Source organism: Prionailurus viverrinus, chromosome E1 (assembly GCF_022837055.1).
Source record: "Prionailurus viverrinus isolate Anna chromosome E1, UM_Priviv_1.0, whole genome shotgun sequence".
Taxonomy (NCBI): Eukaryota; Metazoa; Chordata; class Mammalia; order Carnivora; family Felidae; genus Prionailurus; species Prionailurus viverrinus.
In genome coordinates this window covers 36268734-36293233 of record NC_062574.1, presented here as the reverse complement: position 1 = coordinate 36293233, position 24500 = coordinate 36268734, and the positions used below count along the sequence as shown (strand labels likewise).

Here is a 24500-nt window from a genome sequence, read left to right as displayed (position 1 = left end):
TAGCAATTTGTCTATTTCAGTAACTTAAAATGTTTATACTGTTGCCTGTGGCATTAGCACTTTTGTTATGGAGAGATTTCATTGTTATGGTAATAAATGATAGAATTTAACTCTGGGGAAACTTAAGTTATAACTAATTCCTGTCATTTCCCAAAATTATCCCAAGTGTTATTTCCTTTCCTTTGCTTTCAATTGGAATACGCCTGAAAACCTCCTTACCTGTTCACCTGAGATTAATGCTTCATTATGTCTAGGTAGTTGTGTAGTTATTTGGCTTTCCAGACCACTTTGTCCTACCCCTTTGAAGCGAGGGGGCAGGTTCAGGAGAGCACTTCTTTTGAACATTACAATTAAACATGTCAGCTGTCCCTATTCTGAATCTGGAGGCAGGTAGAGATATAGGTAGTTATCTTCTGTTAAACTCTGTTCTGTGCTGTAAGAGATGGAATGATGCTAAAAGGGACTAGATAAATAGATAATCGCAGAAGTGTGTTTGTGAATGTAGTTGGTAGGTTTATAGCGAGAGGACACAAATGAGCCTCCTGAAGTCTCCACAGACTAATAATGATTATTGTATTTGTCCAGTGTCTAACTGATGACGTAAATTAAAAAACTAGCTAAAATATCTATAAAATTTCTGAAACATTTGTTATTGAATTATTTTTACTCCGAAGGTTTAATGCTAACTTCCTAAAAATATATTTAATTTGCTAGTTTCTTAAGCCAATTCTTACCTTGGACATTCTTATCTCATTTACAAGTATTCATGGTTTTTTAAAAGTCCCACTGACCGTAGAAGAAATATAGATATCACTTTAATGTTTAGGATATGCTGCGTAAACTTACTAGAGTATTTTCCACATGATGATTTGGAAAAAACTTTAAAAGAGATACCATTATAAACTCTGATATGCTAAAAATATATAGTGAAGTCAAGTTGTTTTTTTTTTTCCTTTGGGAAACACTTGTGATTTTCTATATCAAGAAAACATAATTGGTAAATAAAAAGAGATGAAGTACTATTCGGGTTTCTTTTATAAACCTAAAAACGAGTGAGACCATTAAGTATGCAGTTTTTCACTAATGTCTAATTAGTGTTATTAAATTCTCTTGCAAATTCCTATTTCAAGGAATTACAGAACTAAATAAAAAGGACCACTACGTCTGTTAATGAACAACCGTACACATTTTCCCCCAGTATAAAGACCTTCCATTTCTTTTGACATGAGTAATGTGTATGTTGCTCACACTACATTTGTACATATAGGGACTGAATTTAACTGGTTTTGTTCTTAAATGCAAGACTGGAATTTTAAGACCATAAATTCCCAGTCTTCCAAATGATTCTAAATACATGGCTATTGCTGTTCTAAAGGTGCCTGGACTTTGTACTTTATCTATCCCCATATTTGGAAGTACATTGGTAGTGAAGGATGTCTTTACACACAGTACTTTTTATGTTGACTTTTTTTAATCTGTAAATTTGTGTTTTAAAGGCTTGCAGAAGGGGAACAGATCTTATCTGGTGGAGTGTTTAATAAGCAGAAAAGCCATGATGATATTGTTACTGAGTTTGGTGATTCAGCTTGCTTTACTCTTTCATTGTTGGGACATGTATATTGGTAAGTAACAATGATTCAGACTACCAGAAAATTGTTTCCAGTGGTAGAATTCTTTGTGGTTAAAAAAAAAAAAAAAAACTTACACTTTCTGTGTTTATCAAATAGCACTTGGCTGAAGAGTACAGTCTTTTAGTTCTGTGACCTTATTAAACTTATAAAGTCATGGAGATGTTGATCCCATTTGTCACTATCTTCTTTGCTTTAATGATGATAGCACTAATATTAGTGCACTAATATTTGAGTGCACATAGGAGGTTTTTTCCACTTTGGGTGAGGAGAATATCTTCATGTGATCCACTGAGGAAAAAGAAGAAATGAGTGAAGTTTTTTCTCTAATATTAAATATCACCTCGGCTCCTTAGAACAAGGCTTGAAGATAAATTTCAGTAATAAAGCATAGCAGTTCCCATCTGGTTTGCCATACTAATTTGGAGGCACGTCCTAAGAAATTTCCACGATGGTTGTTGAAATAACAGTGATCTGCAAATCATTTGAAATGTATTTAAAATTTCTCTACACTTACTTAAATTTAGTCTTTTGAAAGCAAGGGAGAGTGAATTCAAAGTTATCACTATAATATTGTTCGCACTCATTTTTAGTCTGAAATACTCCTTGGTTGGGGAGTAGAGGGTGGAGATATAATCAGGTAACGGGAATTGTTCATCCACGCATGGGAGTGCATCGCCTGTGTAAATGTCACATGTCTCCTACATGTTGTAGGAGAATTGGTTGAGGATTGCTTGTCTGAAGAATTAGGAAAGCACCTGTTTTAAGATAAATCGAGGCTAGTTTGAATAGTTTTTTAAAAACCTCAAAAATGTCTTTTTGTACAGAATAAATTATTTGCCTGAATTTGGGGGCTCATTTTCATATGACATCACTCTTTTGAGAACAGGAGTAAATAAAGATACAATAGCAGTATCTTCATTTGTCTTAATAAAAAGACATGGAGTAATGAATTTAGTTCATGCAACTATGATTCTTTTTATCATTTATTTGAGAAACTTTGAGGTCCATCCTCCCTTTGTGGCTAAACATAGTACTTGGTCCTGGGGATGTAAAGATAAATCACTCACAGTCCCTGCCCTCAAAGGTTTATAATAGAATAGGAGAGAAGCAGTAAACAAAAGTTTGTAAGTTTTTATCATCACAATAAAAATGCTGTGATAAAATTTGAGCAGGGGGCACCTGGGGGGCTCAGCCAGTTGAGCATCAGACTCTTGATTTTGGCTCAGGTCATGATCTCAGGGTCCTGAGATGGAGCCCTGTGGGTATGGAGCTTGCTTAAGATTCTCTATCTACCCCCTTCCCCCTCCCCCCACCCCAAGCCCACACTCCCATTCTCTCTTAAAAAAAAGAAAAAAATTGAGCAGTATTTTATCCAATGGAGGGAATAATCAATTCTACCTAGTTAAGAAGGAGTGTAAGATGCTAAGTAGGAAAAACTTGGTAGAAACAGTTTTGTTTCTTGAATTCTCGATAATAAAATTAAAACCTAAGGAATTAGACTGTGGGTGAAATATTTGAATGGCTACTTCACCAAAGAGGATATATGGATGGTAAGTAAGCACATGAAAAGTTGTACCAGATCCTTAGCTGTTAAGGAAAGGCTAATAAAAAACACCATTAGAAACCACTACGCGCTTGTTAAAATGGCTAAAATAAGAACGGACAGGGGCGCCTGGGTGCCTCAGTCTGTTGAGCATCTGACTCTTCATTTCAATTCAGGTCATGATCCCAGGGTCATGGAATGGAGGCCCACGTCAGGCTCTGCACTGAGCGTGGAGCCTGCTTGAGATTCTCTCTCTCTCCCTCTGCCCCTCTTCCCCTCTTGCTAATGCTCTCTCTTTCTCTCTGTCTCTGTCTCTCTCAAATAAAAAATTAAAAAAAAACCAAACAGTACCACGTGCTGGTGAGGATGCAGACCAATAGAATTTCTCATTAAACATAGATATGATAGGGGTCCCTGGGTGGCTCATTCAGTTGAGTGTCTGACTTTGGCTCAGGTCATGATCTCACAGTTCGTGAGTTCGAGCCCCGTGTTGGGCTCTGTGCTGACAGCTCGGAGCCTGGAGCCTGCTTCAGATTCTGTCTCTCTCCCTCTCTCTGCCCCTCCCCTGCTCATGGTCTGTCTGTCTCTCTCAAAAATAAATAAACATTAAAAAAATTAAAAAAAAACATAGATATGATAAAATTACGATAGGGACAGATCAGTGGTTGTCAGAGGGGAGAGTTGAGGCAAGAATGTGGCTGTGCAGAGGCAGCTGTGGAGTTTCTCTGGGCTGTTGGAACAGTTCTGTCTATATCTTGATTGTGGTAATGGTTACACAAATCTATACGTGTGATGAAATTTCATAAAACCATATATAAATGAGTGCGTGTAAAAACTGCTGAAACCCAAATAAAGTCTGTGGTTTAGTGTACAGTATTATGCTATTGTCAATTTCCCAGTTTTGATAATTGTGCTATGGTTGTATCAGATGTTGTCATTGAGGAAGTTGGATGTAGGGTACATGGGAACTCTTATTTTTTTTCAACTTGTATGTGAGTCTAAAATTATTTTAAAATAAAGTTTAATAAAACAAAATAAAGTATTAAAATCACAAAAATACTATTATGTATTACTAATTATTTTAGGGGTGCCTGGGTGCCTCTCTTGGTTGAGTGTCCAACTCTTGATTTCAGCTCAGGTTATAATCTCACAGTTCATGAGATCAAGCCCCATGATGGGCTGTGCATTGATACCGCAGAGCTTCCTTTGGATTCTCGCTCTCTCTCTCTCTGCCTCTCCCCCCTCATGCACTCTCTCTAAATAAACATTAAAAATTTTTTTTAAACAAGATTAATAAAAGTTTTAGAGGAGCTGGGCGCCTGGGTGGCTCAGTCAGTTAAGCATCAGACTCCTGATTCGGCTTGGTCAGGATCTCACAGTTTGTGGGATCGAGCCCTGCTTCCAGCTCTGTCCTGACAGTGTGGAACCCACTTGGGATTCTCTCTCCCTCTTTCTCCCTCCCCCACTCATACACACATGTGCATGCATGCACACTCTCTCTCAAAACAAATAAACATTTAAAAATATAAAAGTTTTGAAGGTAGAGTTGAATCAGTCCCTAACCATGAAGAAGGGTTTTCCCCTTCTTTAAAAGAATGAGGGAGGTGCCTGGGTGGCTGTTAGTTGAACATCCAACTTTGGCTCAGGTCACCATCTCACAGTTCATGAGTTCAAGCCCCTGTTGGGCTCTGTGCTTTCAGTATGGAACCTGCTTAGGATTCTCTCTCTCTGTCTCTCTCTGCCTCTTCCCCACTCATGGTCTCCCTCTCTCATAAACTTAAAACAGTATATTTTTTTTAAAAAAGGATAAGGATGGGTTATTTTTATTCATTTTAAATATTAAAGGTTAAACATCCAGTGGGGGAAAACTCTACTCCAAAGACTGGCTTTTCATTTCAGCCATCATTTGCCTGTCTTGTGACCAAAATTGCACCCAGTAATCTGGATACATAGCTGTTGTGGTTTTGCAGCTGTAGCTTGTTAAGATATCTTTTTTAACTCCAGTATTTTGGTAGACAGCTTATTGATCTTTTTGTCTATAATAGCTCATGAGACTTCTGTTTAGGACACAACTGGTGGTAAGTCTGGTTCTTAGATTAACCTGTTTCTTCCCAGTACCATCTGATAATTTTTTCACCCCAATTCTTTAGAACATTTTTTTCCATTAAGAGCTACCACCTCGGGGTACCTGGCTGGCTTAGTTGGCAGAACATGCAACTCTTGATCTCAGGGTTGTGAGTTCAAGCCCTCCTTTGGGTACAGAGATTACTTAAAAATAAAATCTTTAAAAAAAAAAATTTTTTTTTAAGAGCTACCACCTCTACTTCATTAAAAAGCCTGATCATTTAAATATACTATATTTAAAGCATTTAAGTCACTTTCAAAATTACCATTGGGATATTACATTAAAAATTAAGCATAAGACTGAAATATTTGGATATTGTCCATATCTCCTTAAGTAATTCTAGATTCTGACAGCAAATTAAAAGCAATTCTAGTACTCAAGAAGGCAATGATAATTGATTTTGCTAGCATTCCGTTCAATTCATGTTCTGCTTGCTTTCACCAGACTTTTGACTCGAACTGCCCTAAATAATAGATTAGAGAGTGGTGAGAAGGGGAAATTAGTAATTTAGGGAATGTGTCAAGAAGAGTACTCTCAGAACTTGTATGTGTGTGTACAAATACACATATAGGAGTTACCTAATTTTTTGTACCAAAAAATTCTTGATGATGTTTTGGGTTGTGCAGCTTGTCTAATATATGTGTTTGTCTTTACAGCAAGACAGATCGGCTTGCCAAAGGATCAGAATGTTACCAAAAGAGCCTTAGTTTAAATCCTTTCCTCTGGTCCCCCTTTGAATCATTATGTGAAATAGGTAGGTTTGTAGAGGTGACTAGGGGAGGGTTCCCTGCTTCCTCTTCTTTTTTGTCTCAGCTCCTTAATTCTCGGAGAGTGATACAAATTATTCACAAGAAAAACATTTTTCAAAGCTAAAGGCTGTTAAGTTGAGAACAAGAAATAAGGTAATAGAATCATGTTTAAGGATTGATGTGGCCTTGTGTCCTCTAGAATGAGTTGTATTGTGAGTATAACACTAGGCAAAATAGCTTTCTGGATAAGGAAAGAAACTAATAGAATTCCTGGAGCAGAAACTGTTATGTAAATAAGACCTGGACAATATGGGGGAAGGGTGTCTTAATATGTGTGCTCTTAGAATGCATGAGGATCATTTTAAAACCTCGTGGACGTATCCATGGCAGTGCTTCTAACTTGACTGTGATGTCTGTTGGGTTTCAGTTCTGCACCATCACTCCTTACCTGGAGCAAAATGAGATCTAGTTGCTTTCTGCTTTAAAAAAGCACAGAAATCTGCATTTTCCTATGATTTATTATATTTAAAATAGTGTTATTATAGTTTATTTCCTAAATTTACAGCTTTATGTGAAAATTTTTGTAATAAATTGATAGGTGGGCTTTGGGGAAGTAAATTTGATTAGCTGAAACAGGAGAACTTTAAAACTCTGGGTGAGGCCTTATTTCCACTGATATATGCATACTTTAAAAGATTAATTGTCATTTCCTCAGAGGCATACATTTTTTTTTCCCTTCATAGGTGAAAAGCCAGATCCTGACCAAACATTTAAATTAACATCTTTACAGAACTTTAGCAACTGTCTGCCCAGCTCTTGCACAACACTAGTATCTAATCATAGTTTATCTCATAGACAACCCGAGACCGTTCTTACAGAAACACCCCAGGACACAATTGTAAGTATAATCCTATCCTAGTGTTCAAATATTATGGAAAACAAAAAAGAATGAACTAAATGTATCATAAATGACATGGTGGAAATTTTCTGTTTCAGGAATTAAACAGACTGAATTTAGAATCTTCCAATTCAAAGTACTCCTTGAATACAGATTCCTCAGTGTCTTATATTGATTCAGCTGTAATTTCACCAGATACTGTCCCTCTTGGAACAGGAACTTCCATATTATCTAAACAGGTTCAAAATAAACCAAAAACTGGTCGAAGCTTATTAGGAGGACCAGCTGCTCTTAGCCCATTAACCCCAAGGTAAGACAAACAAAAAATACTTTAAAATGTACTATAATATTAAATGATTTGTAATAATTCATATTAGTAATATAAAATTAATATGAACAGCAACTTCTAAATTTCTATGGAAATAGAAGCATTTAGTAAGTCAGTAATAGACCTATTCTGTTTTCAGAAAATGAAGTTAAAAATGTAATACCTGTGATAAAAATTTAATGTTAAATATTGGAAAATTTAAAACCCTTAAATATGCCTTCTTCAGCTAGTGTATGCGTTAAAAGATAACTGTCTTTTTGGCTGTGTGTCAGTGAATCGCAGTGAACCTTTTGGAATGTTGGAATGCTTATGATCTCATCAAAGCGGTAGCAGTGGTTACTGTTAAAGTACTGTTTTCCAAACCACAGAAGAATTGACATGTATCAATAGGAAGTATTTTGTCAAAATTATTAGACGTATATGTATATGTGTGTAAATATAGGAATCCAGCCCAGAGGATACATATCCAAAAGTATCAAAATTAAAAATGCTGTGCTAGAACTGATGCTAGGAGTTGGGTCCCGGGGCCGGAGAGCTAACTAAAACAGCATGACCGTGACATTAACAGCTCACTGAATCCATGTGTGGATTCAGCATCTCTAGAGACACTCTCTCTGTAACAGTGTCGTTTAAATTCCATAAAGTCCAGGAATTTGAAATAATTTGGTCATTTGGATCTTCACTTTTACAAAGTTGTTCTTCTTTATTTCCAATAAATCTCCTGAGATCAGTAGTTGCTGCTCAATTTAGTTCCTTGTTTGATTTTTTTTCTTTTTTAATTTTAGTTATGGTGGGTGGAATAGTCTACATTCACAGCTTATTTTAAATCTGCCCCTCAGATCCTCACTGCCCCCAAGACTGATTTGCCATTCTCTTCCTTTTAGACCTTCTAATTTAAGTATACTGCTGCTTTATATATGCCTTGATGACTTTTTGACACCTTGATTTCAACCTCTTCTCAGTTTTGGGATTTTGCCATTAGAAACCCCAAGTCCTGGAGATGGATCCTATTTACAAAACTACACTAATACATCTTCTGTAATTGACGTGCCATCTACTGGAGCCCCTTCAAAAAAGGTATTTTCCGTGTAAAAGTAGTTTTGATGCTGATGAAAGAAATTTGTTTAAAATTCTAGTCTGTTAAAGGCAATCTCAGAGAGAATCTAACTGTATAAGTTTACTGTTGCCTTAGAGTTGTTGACCTAAATGTGAAAGAAGGTCATCACTGTCATAGGCTGCTGGTTATAGCAGGAGATACAAAGCTGATTGGTCTTTGACTGTGTAAGATCATAACTCACAAGAACAGTTTATTTCGGCATGTAGGTAAATAAAGACTCAGATTTGTACTTTTCATTTCCCCATTTTTAAACAAAAATAAAAAGGTTTCTATCCTTTGAATATAAATAACAGAAACTATACTTGTCATTGTTTTACTTGTCCCCACCACTGTATTTGTCTTTTAATTGTACTATTATTAACATGAAAAAAATTGACTTGTATAAAGCCAGCTGTTTCTGAAAATAAAGTTTTTATGGTGGATTCTCTTGGATGTATAGTAAATTTATAGTAAATGCATAGTAAAATGAAAAATACTTGACAGTATCCTTAACCTCATAGTAAATACTACAAGTTTTGAGACTTTTTAAATAATGTTCTCTTATATAGATCTATGGCAGTAGAGGTCAAAGTGCCATTTGTTACAAACATCTATGGTACAGGGTTACCTTCTGTGAGAATTAAATTAGGTTATGTATTTAAAATGCCTATTGCCATGCTCAGTAGATGTTTAAGAAATGGAGCTAAATAAGTCATACTAGTATGTGATTGATACAGCCCCTTTACCCTCCTAGGGACATGTTTATTCTTCTTCTTTTACTCCAAATATTCCTTAGAGTCTGTAACGTTTTGTTTCTATAATAGTTCCTTAATGAGTAATAATAGAAGCTCCAAAAATAGTAAAAAAAGGGGCTGCAAAGTACTTAATGTGTTGGATTACTTTAAATCTCATTTTTAAGAGTTGACAACTACCCACCATTGCATCGCTATAGGAGTGAAGTATAATTGTGGAAATTAGTTTATTATAATTACAAGGAGGCATAGTAGGATGGTAATTAGCATATTGGGTGAAGTAGGCCAAAACCATTAAGGACAGTTAGTGATGGGTAGGCGATTTCATTGCCCAAACGATAAAGCCACCTGCTGTCTTACGCTCTTCTGCCCTTGCTCTTACAAGACATTCCTAGGAAAGCTGTACTTGCAGGTCTGCACGTAGTATCAACTAAAAATATCAAACTGAATATTGTATGCAGTACATAGTACACCTTTGTTAAGTAAGGAAGGTCCAGAGTTGACTGTTTTGTCCCTTGGGTGAATGTAGAGTTCCCAACTTGGGGAAGGAAGAGGAGGAAGGATTGTAAAGTTTTATTTTGAGGCGGGGGTATAGGAGATGAAAATATTTACTGGATAGTTAGTCATAGAGGAAAGAATATGGCCTGGTGATGGAAATAGTAGTTAAAGCTATTAAAATAGCCAGGCTCTCCTAGGAAAAGAGGGTAGAGAAGGAACACAGCATACTTAATTAAAAACAGTGGAAAGCAGAGGGCAGCAAATGAAGTGATAGGACAAATAATCAAGACACCATACTATTTTGGAAGTTATACAGTCTCAAAAAGGAGGGCATGATCAGTGATGTTGAATACAGGAAAGGCCAAAAATAAGGCTTTCCTATCTGGTGAGAAAGTTATTAGTTATTAATTATAATGTACACTTTGAGAATTATGTCCAATGCCTATCAAAGTAATAGTAAATTTGGAAGGAAATTATCTGGTAGTGAAAAAAAATTAAAAATATCCACTGATGCAACAGTCACAGAACATTTTATAAAGAAGCCAAGTGTTGAAAATTAATAGAAAAAAGGTGATAAATTAGAGACAGAAGAGGCAAGCAAGTTTTTTTCCTCCTCCATGGGAATAGAGACCAATTAATGAAAAATTAAACACACCAGGAAGAAATGTTAATTCTAAGAGCAATATACTTAGAACGTGGGAAATAATGAGATGATTTTTTTTTAATTTATTCCTTTGGACTACTGTGGAATGTTTTTACTAAGTGTCAAAGAAGGATTATAAAATCTTCCCTGTATTGTTATTTTTTATGTTCATAAATCTTAAGAGTAGTAGCTGTCTTAAAATTCTTGTTAACACTTAGCTCCACCTAGAGAACATGTAATAATTGGCTTTTTAGGAATTTTTTCAGGAAGTTTGAGCCTTTCTTTAAAAACTATAGTGAAAAATGAAAAGATAGAATAAAGAAAAATATTGATGTTAAGGTGAGGAAATAGTTTGATGTTAATCCTACTATATTAATTGACATTAATTTGTGACATTAATTTGTGTTTTCAGATGACAGTATGTATTATGAAATCTTGCACTGGGAAAATGTAGATGGGAGCATCGTGGTGTCTTTTATCATTTTCAGTGCAATTTATAATTCACAAACCTTAGACTTTTTGTGTTTTACAGTCTGTTGCCAGAATCGGCCAAACTGGAACAAAGTCTGTCTTCTCACAGAGCGGAAATAGTCGAGAGGTAACTCCAATTCTTGTTGCACAAACACAAAGTTCTGGCCCACAAACAAGGTATTTATTGTGGTGTCATTATTTGATATTATTTGGCTTTTCTTGCTATAAAACATGACTTTATTCCCTTTAGGCAGGTTTTGACCCTCCCTGAGATTCTAGAATGACTCTTACAAGTTTTGAATATGTCATACTAGAAATTTCTAGGGGCACCTGGCTGGCTCAGTCGGTAGAGCATTAGACTCTTGATCTTGGGGTTGTAAGTTCAAGCCCCACATTGGGTGTAAAGCTTACTTAAAAATAAGATCTTTAAAAAGAGGAAGGAAGGAAGGAAGAAAAAAGTTTCAAACTTACTGAAAAGACTAGTATAATTTTTAGTTGAGTATTTTTTTAAAGGCTTATTTTTTTATAGAGAGTGAAAGAGTGCAGGGGAGAGGCAGAAAGAGAAGTGGGGACAGAGGATCTGAGGCAGGCTCTGCGCAGTCAGCAATGAGCCCATTGTGAGGCTCGAACTCATGAACCGCAAGATCAAGACCCCAGCAGAAGTCCAATGGTCAACCGACTGAGCCACCAAGGTGCCCCTAGTTGATATTCTGAACACTCCTCCAAAATAATTTTCTTCTTATTGTATGACCTTCGTTGGTCAAGTACAATAGATTTCATTCTCCTCTTCCCCTATTATGCACTTCTGTATACAGATCATCTTTTGGTAAACCTTTAAATAATGAATCCATTTCCACACAGAAATGGTGTTAAATAGGATTTCTTTTCCTGTTCAAGCACTCAAAAATAAATCATAGCTAGTGTTTTAAAAGAATACGGCTCTGTCTTCTAAAATAGTGAATGTGTACTATAAGACTTAAAGCAGACACTCACGTGCATATACCTTGACTATATAAAAGGCCTCAGTATTTCTGAAATGCCAGGATGGTAATCTTATCATGAGAGCCAACTCACAGACAGATGACAGTGATTGCCTGGGCTCGATTATGAGAAGGAGCCTGAGGCCTCCTGCAGAACAACATGATAGAGGCTGAGTAAATGCTAATCCTAAAGAATATGGAAACGTAATTTACTGAATAATACATTTCACTTCAAGCTAAACAAATACACTAACTTTAATAAGCAACTATTAATGATTTTGTATGAGTTTTGGGGTTTTTGTTTTTTGGTTTTTTTTTGTATTATTGATTCCATTTTGTCTCATTTATTGCCTGTATTAGTTTCCTACAGCTGCCATAACAAAGTATTGCAAACTGGGTCACTTAAGACTACAGAAATGCATTCACTCACGGTCATGGAAGCTATAATCCAAAGTCACGGTGCTCACAGGGGCATACTTCCTCCGAAGCCTTCAAGGGAAGATCCTTTCTTATATTGTCCAGCTTCTGGTAGCCTCAGGCATTCCTTAGTTTGTGGGGGCATAACCCAGTATCTGCCTCTGTCTTTACATGGCCATCTTCCCTGTGTGTCTTTGTATCCAAATTTCCCTCTTCTTATAAGGGCATCAGTCATACTGAATTAGAGCTCACCCTAATGGCCTCATCTTAACTTGATTACATCTACAAGGACCCTACATCCAAATAAGTCACATTCACAGGTACGGGGGGGTTAGGGCTTCAACATATTCTTTGGGAAAACAGTTCAACCCATAACATTGTCTTATTAACAATTACTCTTTATTTTGTCTGTTTAGAGGCTGTTTTAGTGTTTAGAGTATACACTTTAACTTAAAGTCTATCTTCAAGTAATGTTGTACCACTTCATATACATCATATACCTTATAACAGTATGTTTTCATGCTCCTCTTCACATCTTTATACTATTGTTAGCATATATTTTGCTTCTACATGTGTATAAACTCCACAGTGCATTGTTGTGGTTTCTCCCTTAAATAGTTATCTTCTATAGAAATTTTTTTAAATAAGAAAAAGAAATCTATTTTATATTTACCTACATATTTACTATTTCTGGTCCTCTTTCTGTAGGTCCAAACTTCAATTTGGTATTCTTTTCCTTCATCTTGAAAGACTAAAATTTCTTATAGCCCAAATCTGACAGTAATGAATTTTTCAGCTTTTGTACATCTAGAAAAAAATCTTTACCTTTGTTTTTATTTTTGAAATAAATTTTCACTGGATATAGAATTCTCGTTTGCAGTTTTTTCTTTAAAGATGTTCTGCTGACTTCTAGCTTGTGTTGTTTCTGACAAGCCTGCTCTCATTCTCATTTTTGTTCCTCTATATGTAATCTATCTCTTTTTTTCTGTTTTATGATTTGCTTTTTATCACTGATTTTTAAGTCATTTGGTTGTGATGTGCTCTAGCGTAGTTTTCTTCTTTCTTGGCCAGAGATCGAGAGCTCCTTGGATCTATGAGTTCATAGTTTTTATCAAATTTAGCTAATTTTTGGCCATTATTTCTTCTAATATTTTTTCTGGTCATGTCCCCCTCTCTCCTTCTAGGACACCAAATGTATGTGTATTAGACTGTTAAGTTGTCCCCACAGCTCAGTTTTGTGTTCATTTTCATTTCTAGTCTTTTTCCTCTGTTTCATTTTGGATAGTGGTTATTGCTGTGTCTTCAACTTACCGATGTTTTCTTCTGCAACATCTGGTCTGCTGTTAATTCCATCCAGTATGTGTAGATATTTTTAATCTCAGATGTCCTGTTTTTCATCTCCAGAAGTTTGATTTGCTTCCCTCCTTTAACATGCCTATTCTTTCTTCTACCTTTTTGAGCATATGGAATATGTCTATAATAGCTTTTTTAATGATTTTTGTCTACTATTTTACTATGTTATTTCTGGGTCTGTTTTTTATTGATTTTTTTTTCTCTGTTCAATATAAGTTATATTTTCCTGCATCTTTGTATGCCTAGTTTTTTTTTTTTTTTTTTTTTGGAAATTTTACATTGTTGAGTGCTAGACTACTTTATTTTCTTTTAAGTACTTCTGTTTTGTTCTGCGATGTAGTTACTTGTTAACACTTTGTTCCTTTAGGTCTTGATTTTTAAGTTTTGTTAGGTATGACAAGAGTGGCCTTGAGTCTGGACTAATTATGCTTCGCTATTGAGTCAGTATCCTTTGAGTATCTACTCAATGACCTGTTGAGTGTGAGGTTTCTTAATTTTAGCTATTGAAAATATGGGCTACTCCAAGCCCAGGGTGAGCTCCAAGAATGGTTCTGCCAGCTCCTTTCCAGTAGTTCTTTCTCTAGATTCAGGTAGTTTTCCTCACTGTAATACTGTAGTAAGTTCTGGTACTAATCACCCAGACTTACTTAGTATAGACTCTGCAGGCTAATAAGATCATAGTCCCAACAAGACTTATCAAACCTCATTGACTTGCCTGCTGCAAATTCAGGGGCTTCCTGGGTCACCTTCACTTCTGACCAACTAGCTACAAATTTGAGGGTTCTCGTTACTCTCTCAGGCTTAGTAATTTGCTAGAACAATTCACAGAATTTAGGAAAGTTCTCTACTTACAGCTTGATCATAAAGGGTACCAGTCAGGACCAGACAAATAAGACTGAGGTCTGGGAGGGTCCTGAACACAGTGCTTCTATGTCCTTTCCCTTGTGGAATCAAGATATGTCCCCTCACCAGCACATCAGTGTGTTTGCCAACCTGGAAGTTACACTGAGTTTTGATAGTTTTTATTGGGGTTCATCACATAGGCATGATAGATTGTATCATTGGCCATGTGATTTAACTTAATCCCTAGCCACCCTCCCCTTCCTAGACACCAGGCTGTTAACACTTAGCTCAAAGCTTTAACCCTCTAACCAGTGGTTGGTCTTTTCAGCATGGGCAGCCCAGTATCCCAAAACTGTCTAGGGCCCCATCACGAGTCATTTCATTAGCATAAATTCAGGGACCCACCATAAATAACAGACACTCCTATCACTTGGGAAATCTAAAGAATTTAGAAGCTTCTTCTCAAGAATCCAAGACAAACACCAAATGAATTCTTTATTATAACATGCCTTATTATAACACACAGTTGCACTACTCAGTTTTCAGCTGAGGATTCTAGGAAAACTTCCTGCAGATCTTTGAAGCTCTCCCTCTTTGTAGCTCTCCCCTTTCTAGTACTGTGCCCTGCATATTCTAGTTGCCTTCACTACCCAGAAGTCTCAGCATTTTCTTCTCTGCACAGGGAGACCCTGAGTTCTATTTGTGTTCCCTTTCCCAGCACCATGTCCTCAGGACTCTTCCTCAGGCATATGTGCTTGCTGTCCAATGTCTGAAAAACATTGTTTCATATCTTTTGTTCGGTGTTATAGTTGTTTAAGATGGGAGAGTAAATCTGGTCCATAGGGTTTCATTACAATTGGCGGTGGAAGTCTGTTCTTTTTTTAGGAAGTTGTTTTTTTAGAAATGATTACAATAGCCTAGTTCTCTTAGCTAAATTGCCCCAAAATTTTACATATCATTTTCTCTATATTAACCTATAAAAATCATTTTTATAATCTTTCCAAGGCATCTTTTTATAACTAGTAGGATATTTCAGATTTTATTACAGAGCCATAAAATGATACTATTTACAAAAGCTTTTTTAAAAATGTTTAATATAAGTGGTACATAATGACATAGGTAATAAGTGATAGAACTTGATCTCAAACCTCAACAGTCTTGATTCTAGAGCACATTCTTTTCCTTCTCAAACTCCTAGTTAAACAGATGCAAGTTATAAAGAAATATGTATATTTCACATGCTGTGACCAATGTTTCAAAACTCACACAGTATCCTGCTTCATTTTTCTGATGCCTGTCAGACTTTGAACATTGTTTTCTTTTGTCAAATTGCCCTTTGGAGCTAACAGAACCCTAATGAAAATTATAATAGAGGAAGAGTTTGTCTTCTTCAGACTCCTAGCCCCAGAATCCTCTTACTATTATTTTTACTTCTACCCCCACAAGAGTTATGTTATACAACTTTTTGTGGCATTTAAGAAGTCTCAGCATTTTTCTCAGCATTGTCCTCCCTATAAACTGCTCCATGGATCAAACTATTCCCTCCCACTTCTCAGACAAACTCTTCTATACTTAGGTAATAGTATTGACAACATATAATTCACATTTGTAATGTAAATGACACATAGTTGTTCAAATAAAGAATATTGTACTTTTAAAAATGGATTGGTTTCTGGAAAAGACAGAACTATGGAGACAATAAAAAGATCAGTAGTTGCCAGGAGTTGGAGAGGGAGGGATGAAGAGGCAGACCCCAGAGGTTAGGGCAATGAAAATATTCTGTATGATAGATACCATGATGGATACATGTCATTATACCTTTGTGCATACCTATAGAATGAACAAAACCAGGAGTGAACTCTGATAAACTATGGACTTTATAGAATGTCAGTGTAGGCTCATCACCTGTAACAAACGTAGCAGTCTGGTGGGGGATGTTGATAGTGGGGGAGACTATGCATGTGTGGGGACTTGGGAGTATATGGCAGCTCTCTCTGCACCTCCCCCTCACTTTTGCTGTGAACCTTTTTTGTTGTTGTTATTAGTTTATTTATTTATTTTGAGAGAGAGAGTGTGTGAGCAGGGAAGAGTCAGAAAGAGGGAGACACAGAATTCCAAGCAGGCTCCACACTGACAGCACAAGCCTGATACAGGGCTCAAACTCACAAACCGTGAGATCGTGACCTGAGCCAAGTCAAGAGTCCAATGCTTAGCCAGCTGAGCTACCCAGGAGCCCCTGCTATCACTTTAAACTGCTCTAAAAAAATAATCTTAATTAAAAGAAATTATCATAAAATAAAATTAATTCATCAACCTAAATGACATCCTTTGCTGAAATCCCTACATTGAGATTCTGTCTTTTGAAAGGGTTAAGGACCACGTGGGCTTTCTTTACTCACTGGTCAATATCTCTTTTATTCTCCAAAGCCTCTTTGACTCAAATCCAGGTAACTTAGTGGTATTTCCCATAAATTGTAAACCATTAAGCCCGTAGACTTACCCACTGTCAGATAACTCCAGGTTTTAAGTTTGCTCACGTTTTTTTTTTGAGAGCGTGAATGCACATGTTGGGGAGGGACAGAGGGAGAGAGAGAGAGGAGGAGAGGATCTTAAGCAGGCTCCATGCCAGCGTGAGCCCAGCCAGCGTGGAACCCAGCTCAGGGCTTGATCCCACAACTGTGAGATCACAACCTGAGCCGAAATCGGGGGTTGGATGCTCAACAGCTGAACCACCCAGGCGCGCCTAAGTTTGCTTACTTTTGAAGAATAGAATCCTTGTATCTTAGGGTTTGCCTTTAAAGTAAAAAAAAAAAAAAAAAAAAAAGTGCCCAAGCAATTGTTAGATTCCTTTGTTCTAAACAAAATAAACCTTGATGTGGTTGTTTGAATTTATAGGGAAATAATTTCTCAAGTATCAGTTGTTACAATGGTATTTATTTATTGGCAGATATCCCACATTTAGACCGTCCCTGTCCAACTATCTTTTTTCTCTAGCTTGGTATAGTTGCAAATGAAGGCTAGAAAGAATTAGTTTATAGATGTGTTTATCATTTATTGACCCAGAATTTTTATGTGGATTGTTTTAAGTTCAAATTAGCAGTTTCAGATAGAGTGCAGACTGGTCCTATAATCGTCATCATTTTATGGTAACACAGTTTTTAAATCCTGAGTTTTCATAGAGGGATGACAGACTGACCAAACTCACCAAACTAGAGTGCAAACATGAATGAATATTTTGTAATGCATCTGAATCGAATCCATAGTTAATGGTCACAGCTGGGTTGTTTTTTTTTAATGTCTACTTGTCATCATTTTTTTTTAGTACAACACCTCAGGTATTGAGCCCCACTATCACATCTCCCCCAAACGCACTGCCTCGAAGAAGTTCGCGACTCTTTACTAGTGACAGCTCTACAACCAAGGTAATTTAAAGATTTCTGTATGTCACATTTCCTTAACGTGTCCCTCTCTTAAATTTCAGTTCATTGATGACTCCATCTCTAATGAATAAATTCAGAGACTATTTAAAATTTTTTAATATGTTTTTGATTGGGAAAGCTGTCTATAACATTTGTAAATTTTCTTGGTCCTTCAATAAATATTCTAAAACATTGTTCTAAAGACAAAATTATTGTGATGGGAAGCAGATCAGTGGTTTTTAGGAGTTAGGACTTGTGGGACAATGTGACTACGGGATATAACCCAAAGGATTTCTTTGTGTAATGGTTGGACAGTCCTGTAGCCTTACTGTCGTGGTTGATTACACAAATCATACATATGACAAAATTTCATAGACTTATCACACCAAAAAAAAAGAAAAAAGAAGTACATGATTTCATCATGTAAAAACTGATGAAATCCAAGTAAGAACATAGTTTAGTTGATAGTATTAAACCAATTCCAGTCTTCTGGATTTGATGGTGTGCTATGGTTATGTCAGATACTATAACACATGTCCTTTGTTTTTTCTGCACAATTGGAGGGCCTCATTATGCCCTTGGTAAGTTTTCTTGGTCCATCGACAAATATGGACAGTTTTTAACTCTGACATGAACAAATCAACAATTTTATGACTTATTAGCTATAATACTCTGAGACAATTAGGTAGTATTGCATTCATTTATTTTCTTATTTTTAAGTAATAAATGAAACTGATACGCTTTCAGAAAAGAGCAACACTTAATGCAGATTTACCTTACATACTAATATGTTAATACAATTTATTTTCAGAATTGCTGCATTTAAAGTTAAATGACTTTGGAAATTTTTGATTTATAAATCTTTTCTGAGAAAAATATAGACCATTCAAGACTGAACATTTATTTTGTGTCTACTACTTGAGAAAGGATTGGGAAATCTAAAATACATGAGTTTAGTAAGTGTGGAATTTTCCTCTTTTTTACAGGAGAATAGCAAAAAGTTAAAAATGAAGTTTCCACCTAAAATCCCAAACAGAAAAACTAAAAGTAAAACTAACAAAGGAGGAATAACTCAACCTAACTTAAATGATAGCCTGGAAATTACAAAATTGGACTCTTCCATCATTTCAGAAGGGAAAATCTCCACAATCACACCTCAGATCCAGGCATTTAATCTGCAGAAAGCAGCAGCAGGTCTGTGTCAGTGCTTAATGTTTGCTTTGTATTTTATTTTATTCACTTATTTTAAGTAATTTTTTTTTTATGTTCATTAAAGTACCTTCCATTTTTTCCAGATAGAGGTTGGGATTTTTAATAAATTATTTTGTATTTAGCCTTTCTAGAAAACCAAACTATTTCACTGTGTTTTTCTCCTTTGTTTACTATATTGTTTTCTCCTAGAAGGTTTGATGAGCCTTCTTCGTGAAATGGGGAAAGGTTATTTAGCTCTGTGCTCGTACAACTGCAGAGAAGCTATATATATCTTGAGCCACCTACCTTCTCACCACTACAATACTGGTTGGGTACTGTGCCAAATTGGAAGGGCCTATTTTGAACTTTCAGAGTACATGCAGGTAAGAGATAATTTAAATTTCATTAAGATGCCTATGTTTGAGACAGCTAGACCTAAAAGGTCAATATTTATTATGTAATGTCTTTATTTTCTGAGCATTTGTAATTTATAAATAGTCAAACTTTTTCTTGTGTTTAAGGAGTAATTTAAATTTGGGGGCATTGCTTGAAATAGATTTGTAGAGGGGAGCCTGGGTGGCTCAGTTGGTTAAGTATCTGACTTCAGCTCGGGTCATGATCTCACTGCTCTTGTGTTCAAGCCGTACAATGAGCTCTGTGCTCAGAGCCTGGAGCCTGGTTTGGGTTCTGTCTCCATCTCTCTGCCCCTCCCCTGCTCATTCATTCCCTCTCTCTCTCTCTCTCTCTCTCTGTCTCTCTCTCTCTCTGTCTCTCTCTCTCAAAAATAAAGTAAACAGGGGCGCCTGGGTGGCGCAGTCAGTTAAGCATCCGACTTCAGCCAGGTCACGATCTCGCGGTCCGTGAGTTTGAGCCCCACGTCGGGCTCTGGGCTGATGGCTCAGAGCCTGGAGCCTGTTTCTGATTCTGTGTCTCCCTCTCTCTCTGCCCCTCCCCCGTTCATGCTCTGTCTCTCTCTGTCCCAAAAATAAATAAACGTTGAAAAAAAAAATTTAAAAAAAATAATAATAAAGTAAACAAAAAAAGAAATAGATTTGTAGAGAGTCCAAGTCATCCATATATTCTTATGTGGATATTTGTACATACTCAGTTGGATCTGAAAATCTATATTACCATGTAACAGATGTTTATAATCAAACTTTTTTCTACTATATGCAGAGTTCCTCCTGGGATGAATTTTTGGCATTTAGTATATTTAATAAACTTGAAAAGTGCTATGAAGAAAATTTTGTATAATCAAGGACACAATGTCCTTCACAAGACTTTTACCCTTTTAATTATATTCATTGCTTAAGTTAATCTGTTTATACCAGAAAAGGAGAGTATTAATATCAAGCCAAAGAAAATTCTAATTTCCAATTTAAATTTTCCCCCTAATTCATCTTCTGAGCATTTTCTCTCCTCACCCCTAAGCTTAAAAAAATAAAAAAACAACTTTAAGAAACCTATATATTAATTAAAATTTCTCTAATACAAATTATTTAAAGTTTATAATAAAGTTACTTTTGCTCTCTTTCAATTCTATTTATTCAGTGCGTGTTATGTCTTAGCCTCTTCTAGACTCTAATATAGATAGACAAATAATTGCTTGCCGTTATAGAGCATGCATTCTAGTAAGAGAGACAGGTTGTAAGCCAATAAATCTATAAGGATGGTAGCACTAGGTCAGAGGAAGTAAAAAATGAGGCATGGTAAGATCGCAGGGCAATAACGTATGGTGGTATTTTCTAAAAAGTGTGCTTAGAGAAAGGTCACTCCTCCCGTCATGAACCATGCAAAGACCTGAGGGTGAAGTGTTTGTTCTTCCAGGTAGAGGATAAATGCAGAAGATACCACCTCGAGTATTTTTGCGTGGTAAAGAGAAAAGTGTTGTTGTAGACACATAACCTTATTCATTGCTAGAAGTTCCATGTTCGGGTAATGGCCCTTTACTGGTACCTAAGAACTGTTGTTTGGCAAGCCCTTTTCAAAATTATTTCTGATTTATTGTTTCACAGGTACTTTAAAATACATAATTTTTATTGTTTCCCTCTAACTATAGATCAGTGACACAGATACTTAACAGAAGCCTTTGTTTCAACTTAATTTCATGAGTTTGGTTTTTTTGTTTGGTTGGTTGGTTGGTTTGTTTTTGGTCTACGCCACACTTTTCAGAGGAAGCAATAGATCCTGAAAAATTTTAAACCAAAAGATTTGCAGAACCCATATTTGACTTGTGGTTAAGTACATCTTCTTAGAACCAATGCCGATTTGAAAAACTTACCTGTATAACTTTTAAGGGATTTCAGGGAAGTTACAAATCATTAAGCTAATTATACATAGTATATGGCCATTTCTTGGAGTTCCTAGTTTTATAAATCCAATTTTCTTATTTTCTGCCGTCTTCATTTCATTAAGAACAGTCCTAATCTTTTTTATTCTTTGTTTTAAATTTTTTAAAACATTTTTATTTATTTTTGAGAGAGAGAGAGAGAGAGAGAGAGAGAGACAGCGTGAGCGGGGGAGGGGCAGAGAGAGAGGAAGACGCAGAATCTGAAGCAGGATCCCGGCTCTGAGCTGTCAGAGCCTGATGCAGGGCTCAAACTCACAAACCGTGAGATCATGACCTGAGCCAAAGTCTGTGCTCAGCTCACTGAGCCACCTAGGCGCCCCAATATTTTTTATTCTAAACCAAACTTGACTTTCAGAATTTTGAACTTTTGAATCAATAGACTAGGGAACCACTAATTCATTTGGTATAACCCAAAGCTTCAAGGTGAGAGAAACAATTCTAAGGGCTGGGAGTGTAGGGAGGAAAAAATTAGCAGAGGAGGAACCCTAAAGTCAGGAGAGGTCTGCAAAAGAAAAGGGAATTACTAGGTTGGGACTACATTTCCCATCAGGTACAACTTTGGAGGTTTTGCTCAGTACTCAACATGCCTCAGTGCTGGTGGCCAACTGAACCTGGTTTTCCCCTAAAGTTTTTCTTTCTTTCTTTCTTTCTTTCTTTCTTTCTTTCTTTCTTTCTTGACAGCTTGTTTTGTTGTTGTTGTTGTTATTTTAACTGTTTTAAATGTTTATTTATTTTTGAGAGAAAGAGACAGGGCACGAGCAGAGGAGGGGCAGAGAAGGAGACACAGAATCCGAAACGGGCTCCAGGCTCTGAGCTGTCAGCACAGAGCCCAACACGGGGCTCAAACTCACAAACTGCAAGATCATGACCTGAGCTATAGTCGGATGCTTAACCGACTGAGCCACCCAGGTGCCCCTTCCCCTAAAGTTTTCAACTCAGCCTCTCAATAGAAGTCACTGCAAAAGTAGTTTTGTGTTACAGAAGTCGTTATTGTTTCACCTTTCCTGAGAGAGTTATTCTGTGAAGCCATTATTAAGACTTAGAAATATGTGTTTTGTGAACTAAATAATTGACTCATCCTTTGCAAATTGTAATTTTGTATAGATTTCTCCTCTGTTTGGTGGAAACATAGATTTGCTTTCACAAGTTGTGTTCTTACTTTTTTACCATGATTTGTATATACCTCGTTTGACCTATTGTCAAAGCTGTTCAATTTGGCTAATTCACATCAGCGCTGTAAAACAAGGCAGCATTTAGGTCTTATGAGAACAGTACCCAGTATTCTCCCCGTATATATGTAAATGGTATCAACTTGTTTTCCCCTTAACTAGTTTTTTCTTATTTCAGGCTGAAAGAATATTCTCCGAGGTTAGAAGGATTGAGAATTACAGAGTCGAAGGCATGGAGATCTACTCTACAACACTTTGGCATCTTCAGAAAGATGTTGCTCTTTCAGTTCTTTCAAAAGACTTAACAGACATGGATAAAAATTCACCAGAGGTATGTTAACTGAAACACTTGGCTTATGTAGTTGCCTTTTGATCACCTTTGACACGTGGGGATGAAGCAAATAATTCAGACCCCATTTAGCATCATCCATACTTACTTTTGCATCCTTCTCTATAGACCAAGAGGGATTCAGAGAAGAGAAAGTCCTAGAGTGTGTGGTGCAGATTCACGAGCATGTATTTCATCCAAGAATAATCAAGATTTGGCTACATGAACATTGCTGTTGTCAGCAAAATTGGTGTTCATTAAGCAGAAATTATGCGATTGGAAAAAGTGCTAATTAAAATAGTGCTTTTTATTGTCATTTTAAGACACAGGCACAATTCATTTACACGCTTCAGTCCTGTAAGAATACTATTTCATTGCATGTCAGGAATCGTTAGTGGTACTTTTCTAACATATTTAAGCTTAGAATTAAAATCATTCAGGGCACCTGCGTGGCTCAGTGGGTTAAGCAACCGACTTCGGCTCAGGTCACGATCTCATAGTTTGTGAGTTCGAGCCCTGTGTTGGGCTCTGTACTGACAGCTCAGAGCCTAGAGCCTGCTTCAGATTCTGTGTCTCCCACTCTCTCTGCCCTTTCCCTGCTCATGCTCTGTCTCTCTCTCTCTCTCAAAAATAAATAAAACATTAAAAAAAAAATTCAGTTCTCGTTATTCTTGATAGTTATGTTCAGTAGTTTCTGTGAACACTGAGTTAGCAAAGACTGAACCATTGCTTCTGGCACACACACCTCACACAGGTTATATATATATAATTTTTTTTTTAAGTTTATTTATTTTTGAGAGAAAGAGTACAAGTCAGGGAGGGGCAGAGAGAAAGGGAGAGAAAAAGAGAATCCCAAGCTGGCTGTCAACACAGAGCTGGACTCGGGGCTTGATCTCACATGAGATCATAATCTGAGCTGAAACCAAGAGTCGACGCTTAACCGCCTGAGCCACCCGGGCACCCCCAGATTATATTCTTAAATCGTAAAAACAACTCATCCTGGTAGATTTCTATTTTCTTTATTTTATAAAAGAGAAAATGAGGTTCAGAAGTGTTCACTAAGGTGATTTGTCTGAGGCCTCCCTGCAAAGGTGCTAGAGTTGGAAGTCTCTCACTGTCCACCTGGCCCCAGTGCCAGAGTTTCTTGCACTGAGCTGCCCCTCCACTTGCTGTCCTCTGGTCATCTCTCTATGAGAGATGAAACAGGGAAACCTAGAGTGGCCTTTTTTGACCTCATCTGAGACTGTGCCTGTTGGACCATTCATATGTTGGGCCCACGGTGACCACTAACATACTCCATGTTGATTTGGGTTTAACAAATACTGTAAATTTTAGCAAGTAGACAAATTCACTAATATGAAATCCTTAAACAATGAAGATCCACCGTATCTATTAAAAAATACTGATTTTAGTCATAAATTTGGTTTTATTAGAAAAATTGAAACAAAATTTTAACTATATGCTTGTGTTTTGTTTCCATTTTTTTAAAGGCCTGGTGTGCTGCAGGGAACTGTTTCAGTTTGCAACGGGAACATGATATTGCAATTAAATTCTTCCAGAGAGCTATCCAGGTTGATCCAAATTATGCTTATGCCTATACTCTACTAGGGCACGAGTTTGTGTTAACTGAAGAATTAGACAAAGCATTAGCTTGTTTTCGAAATGCTATCAGAGTCAATCCGAGACATTACAATGCATGGTAAGTGCTGATGAAGT

General features: G+C 36.6%; 1 protein-coding gene across 7 annotated transcripts in view; it reads left to right on the top strand.

The window, feature by feature from the left end:
- Nucleotides 1-24500, top strand: part of CDC27 (cell division cycle 27) — a 70041-nt gene that overhangs the window by 25390 nt on the left and 20151 nt on the right. For 5 of the 7 annotated variants that reach the window (XR_007146720.1, XM_047832013.1, XM_047832010.1 and 2 more), the window contains 11 exons: nt 1497-1622; nt 5956-6053; nt 6792-6946; nt 7045-7256; nt 8237-8351; nt 10796-10911; nt 17650-17749; nt 18733-18940; nt 19148-19320; nt 22635-22787; nt 24275-24483. Coding sequence is in view for 6 of the 7 variants with exons in the window: in XM_047832013.1 (XP_047687969.1) it covers nt 1497-1622; nt 5956-6053; nt 6792-6946; nt 7045-7256; nt 8237-8351; nt 10796-10911; nt 17650-17749; nt 18733-18940; nt 19148-19320; nt 22635-22787; nt 24275-24483 (1665 nt within the window). In the remaining variant the exon portion in view is untranslated. The remainder of the gene's footprint in view (nt 1-1496; nt 1623-5955; nt 6054-6791; nt 6947-7044; nt 7257-8236; nt 8352-10795; nt 10912-17649; nt 17750-18732; nt 18941-19147; nt 19321-22634; nt 22788-24274; nt 24484-24500) is intronic. The other 2 variants (XM_047832014.1, XM_047832011.1) reach the window with 1 other exon arrangement.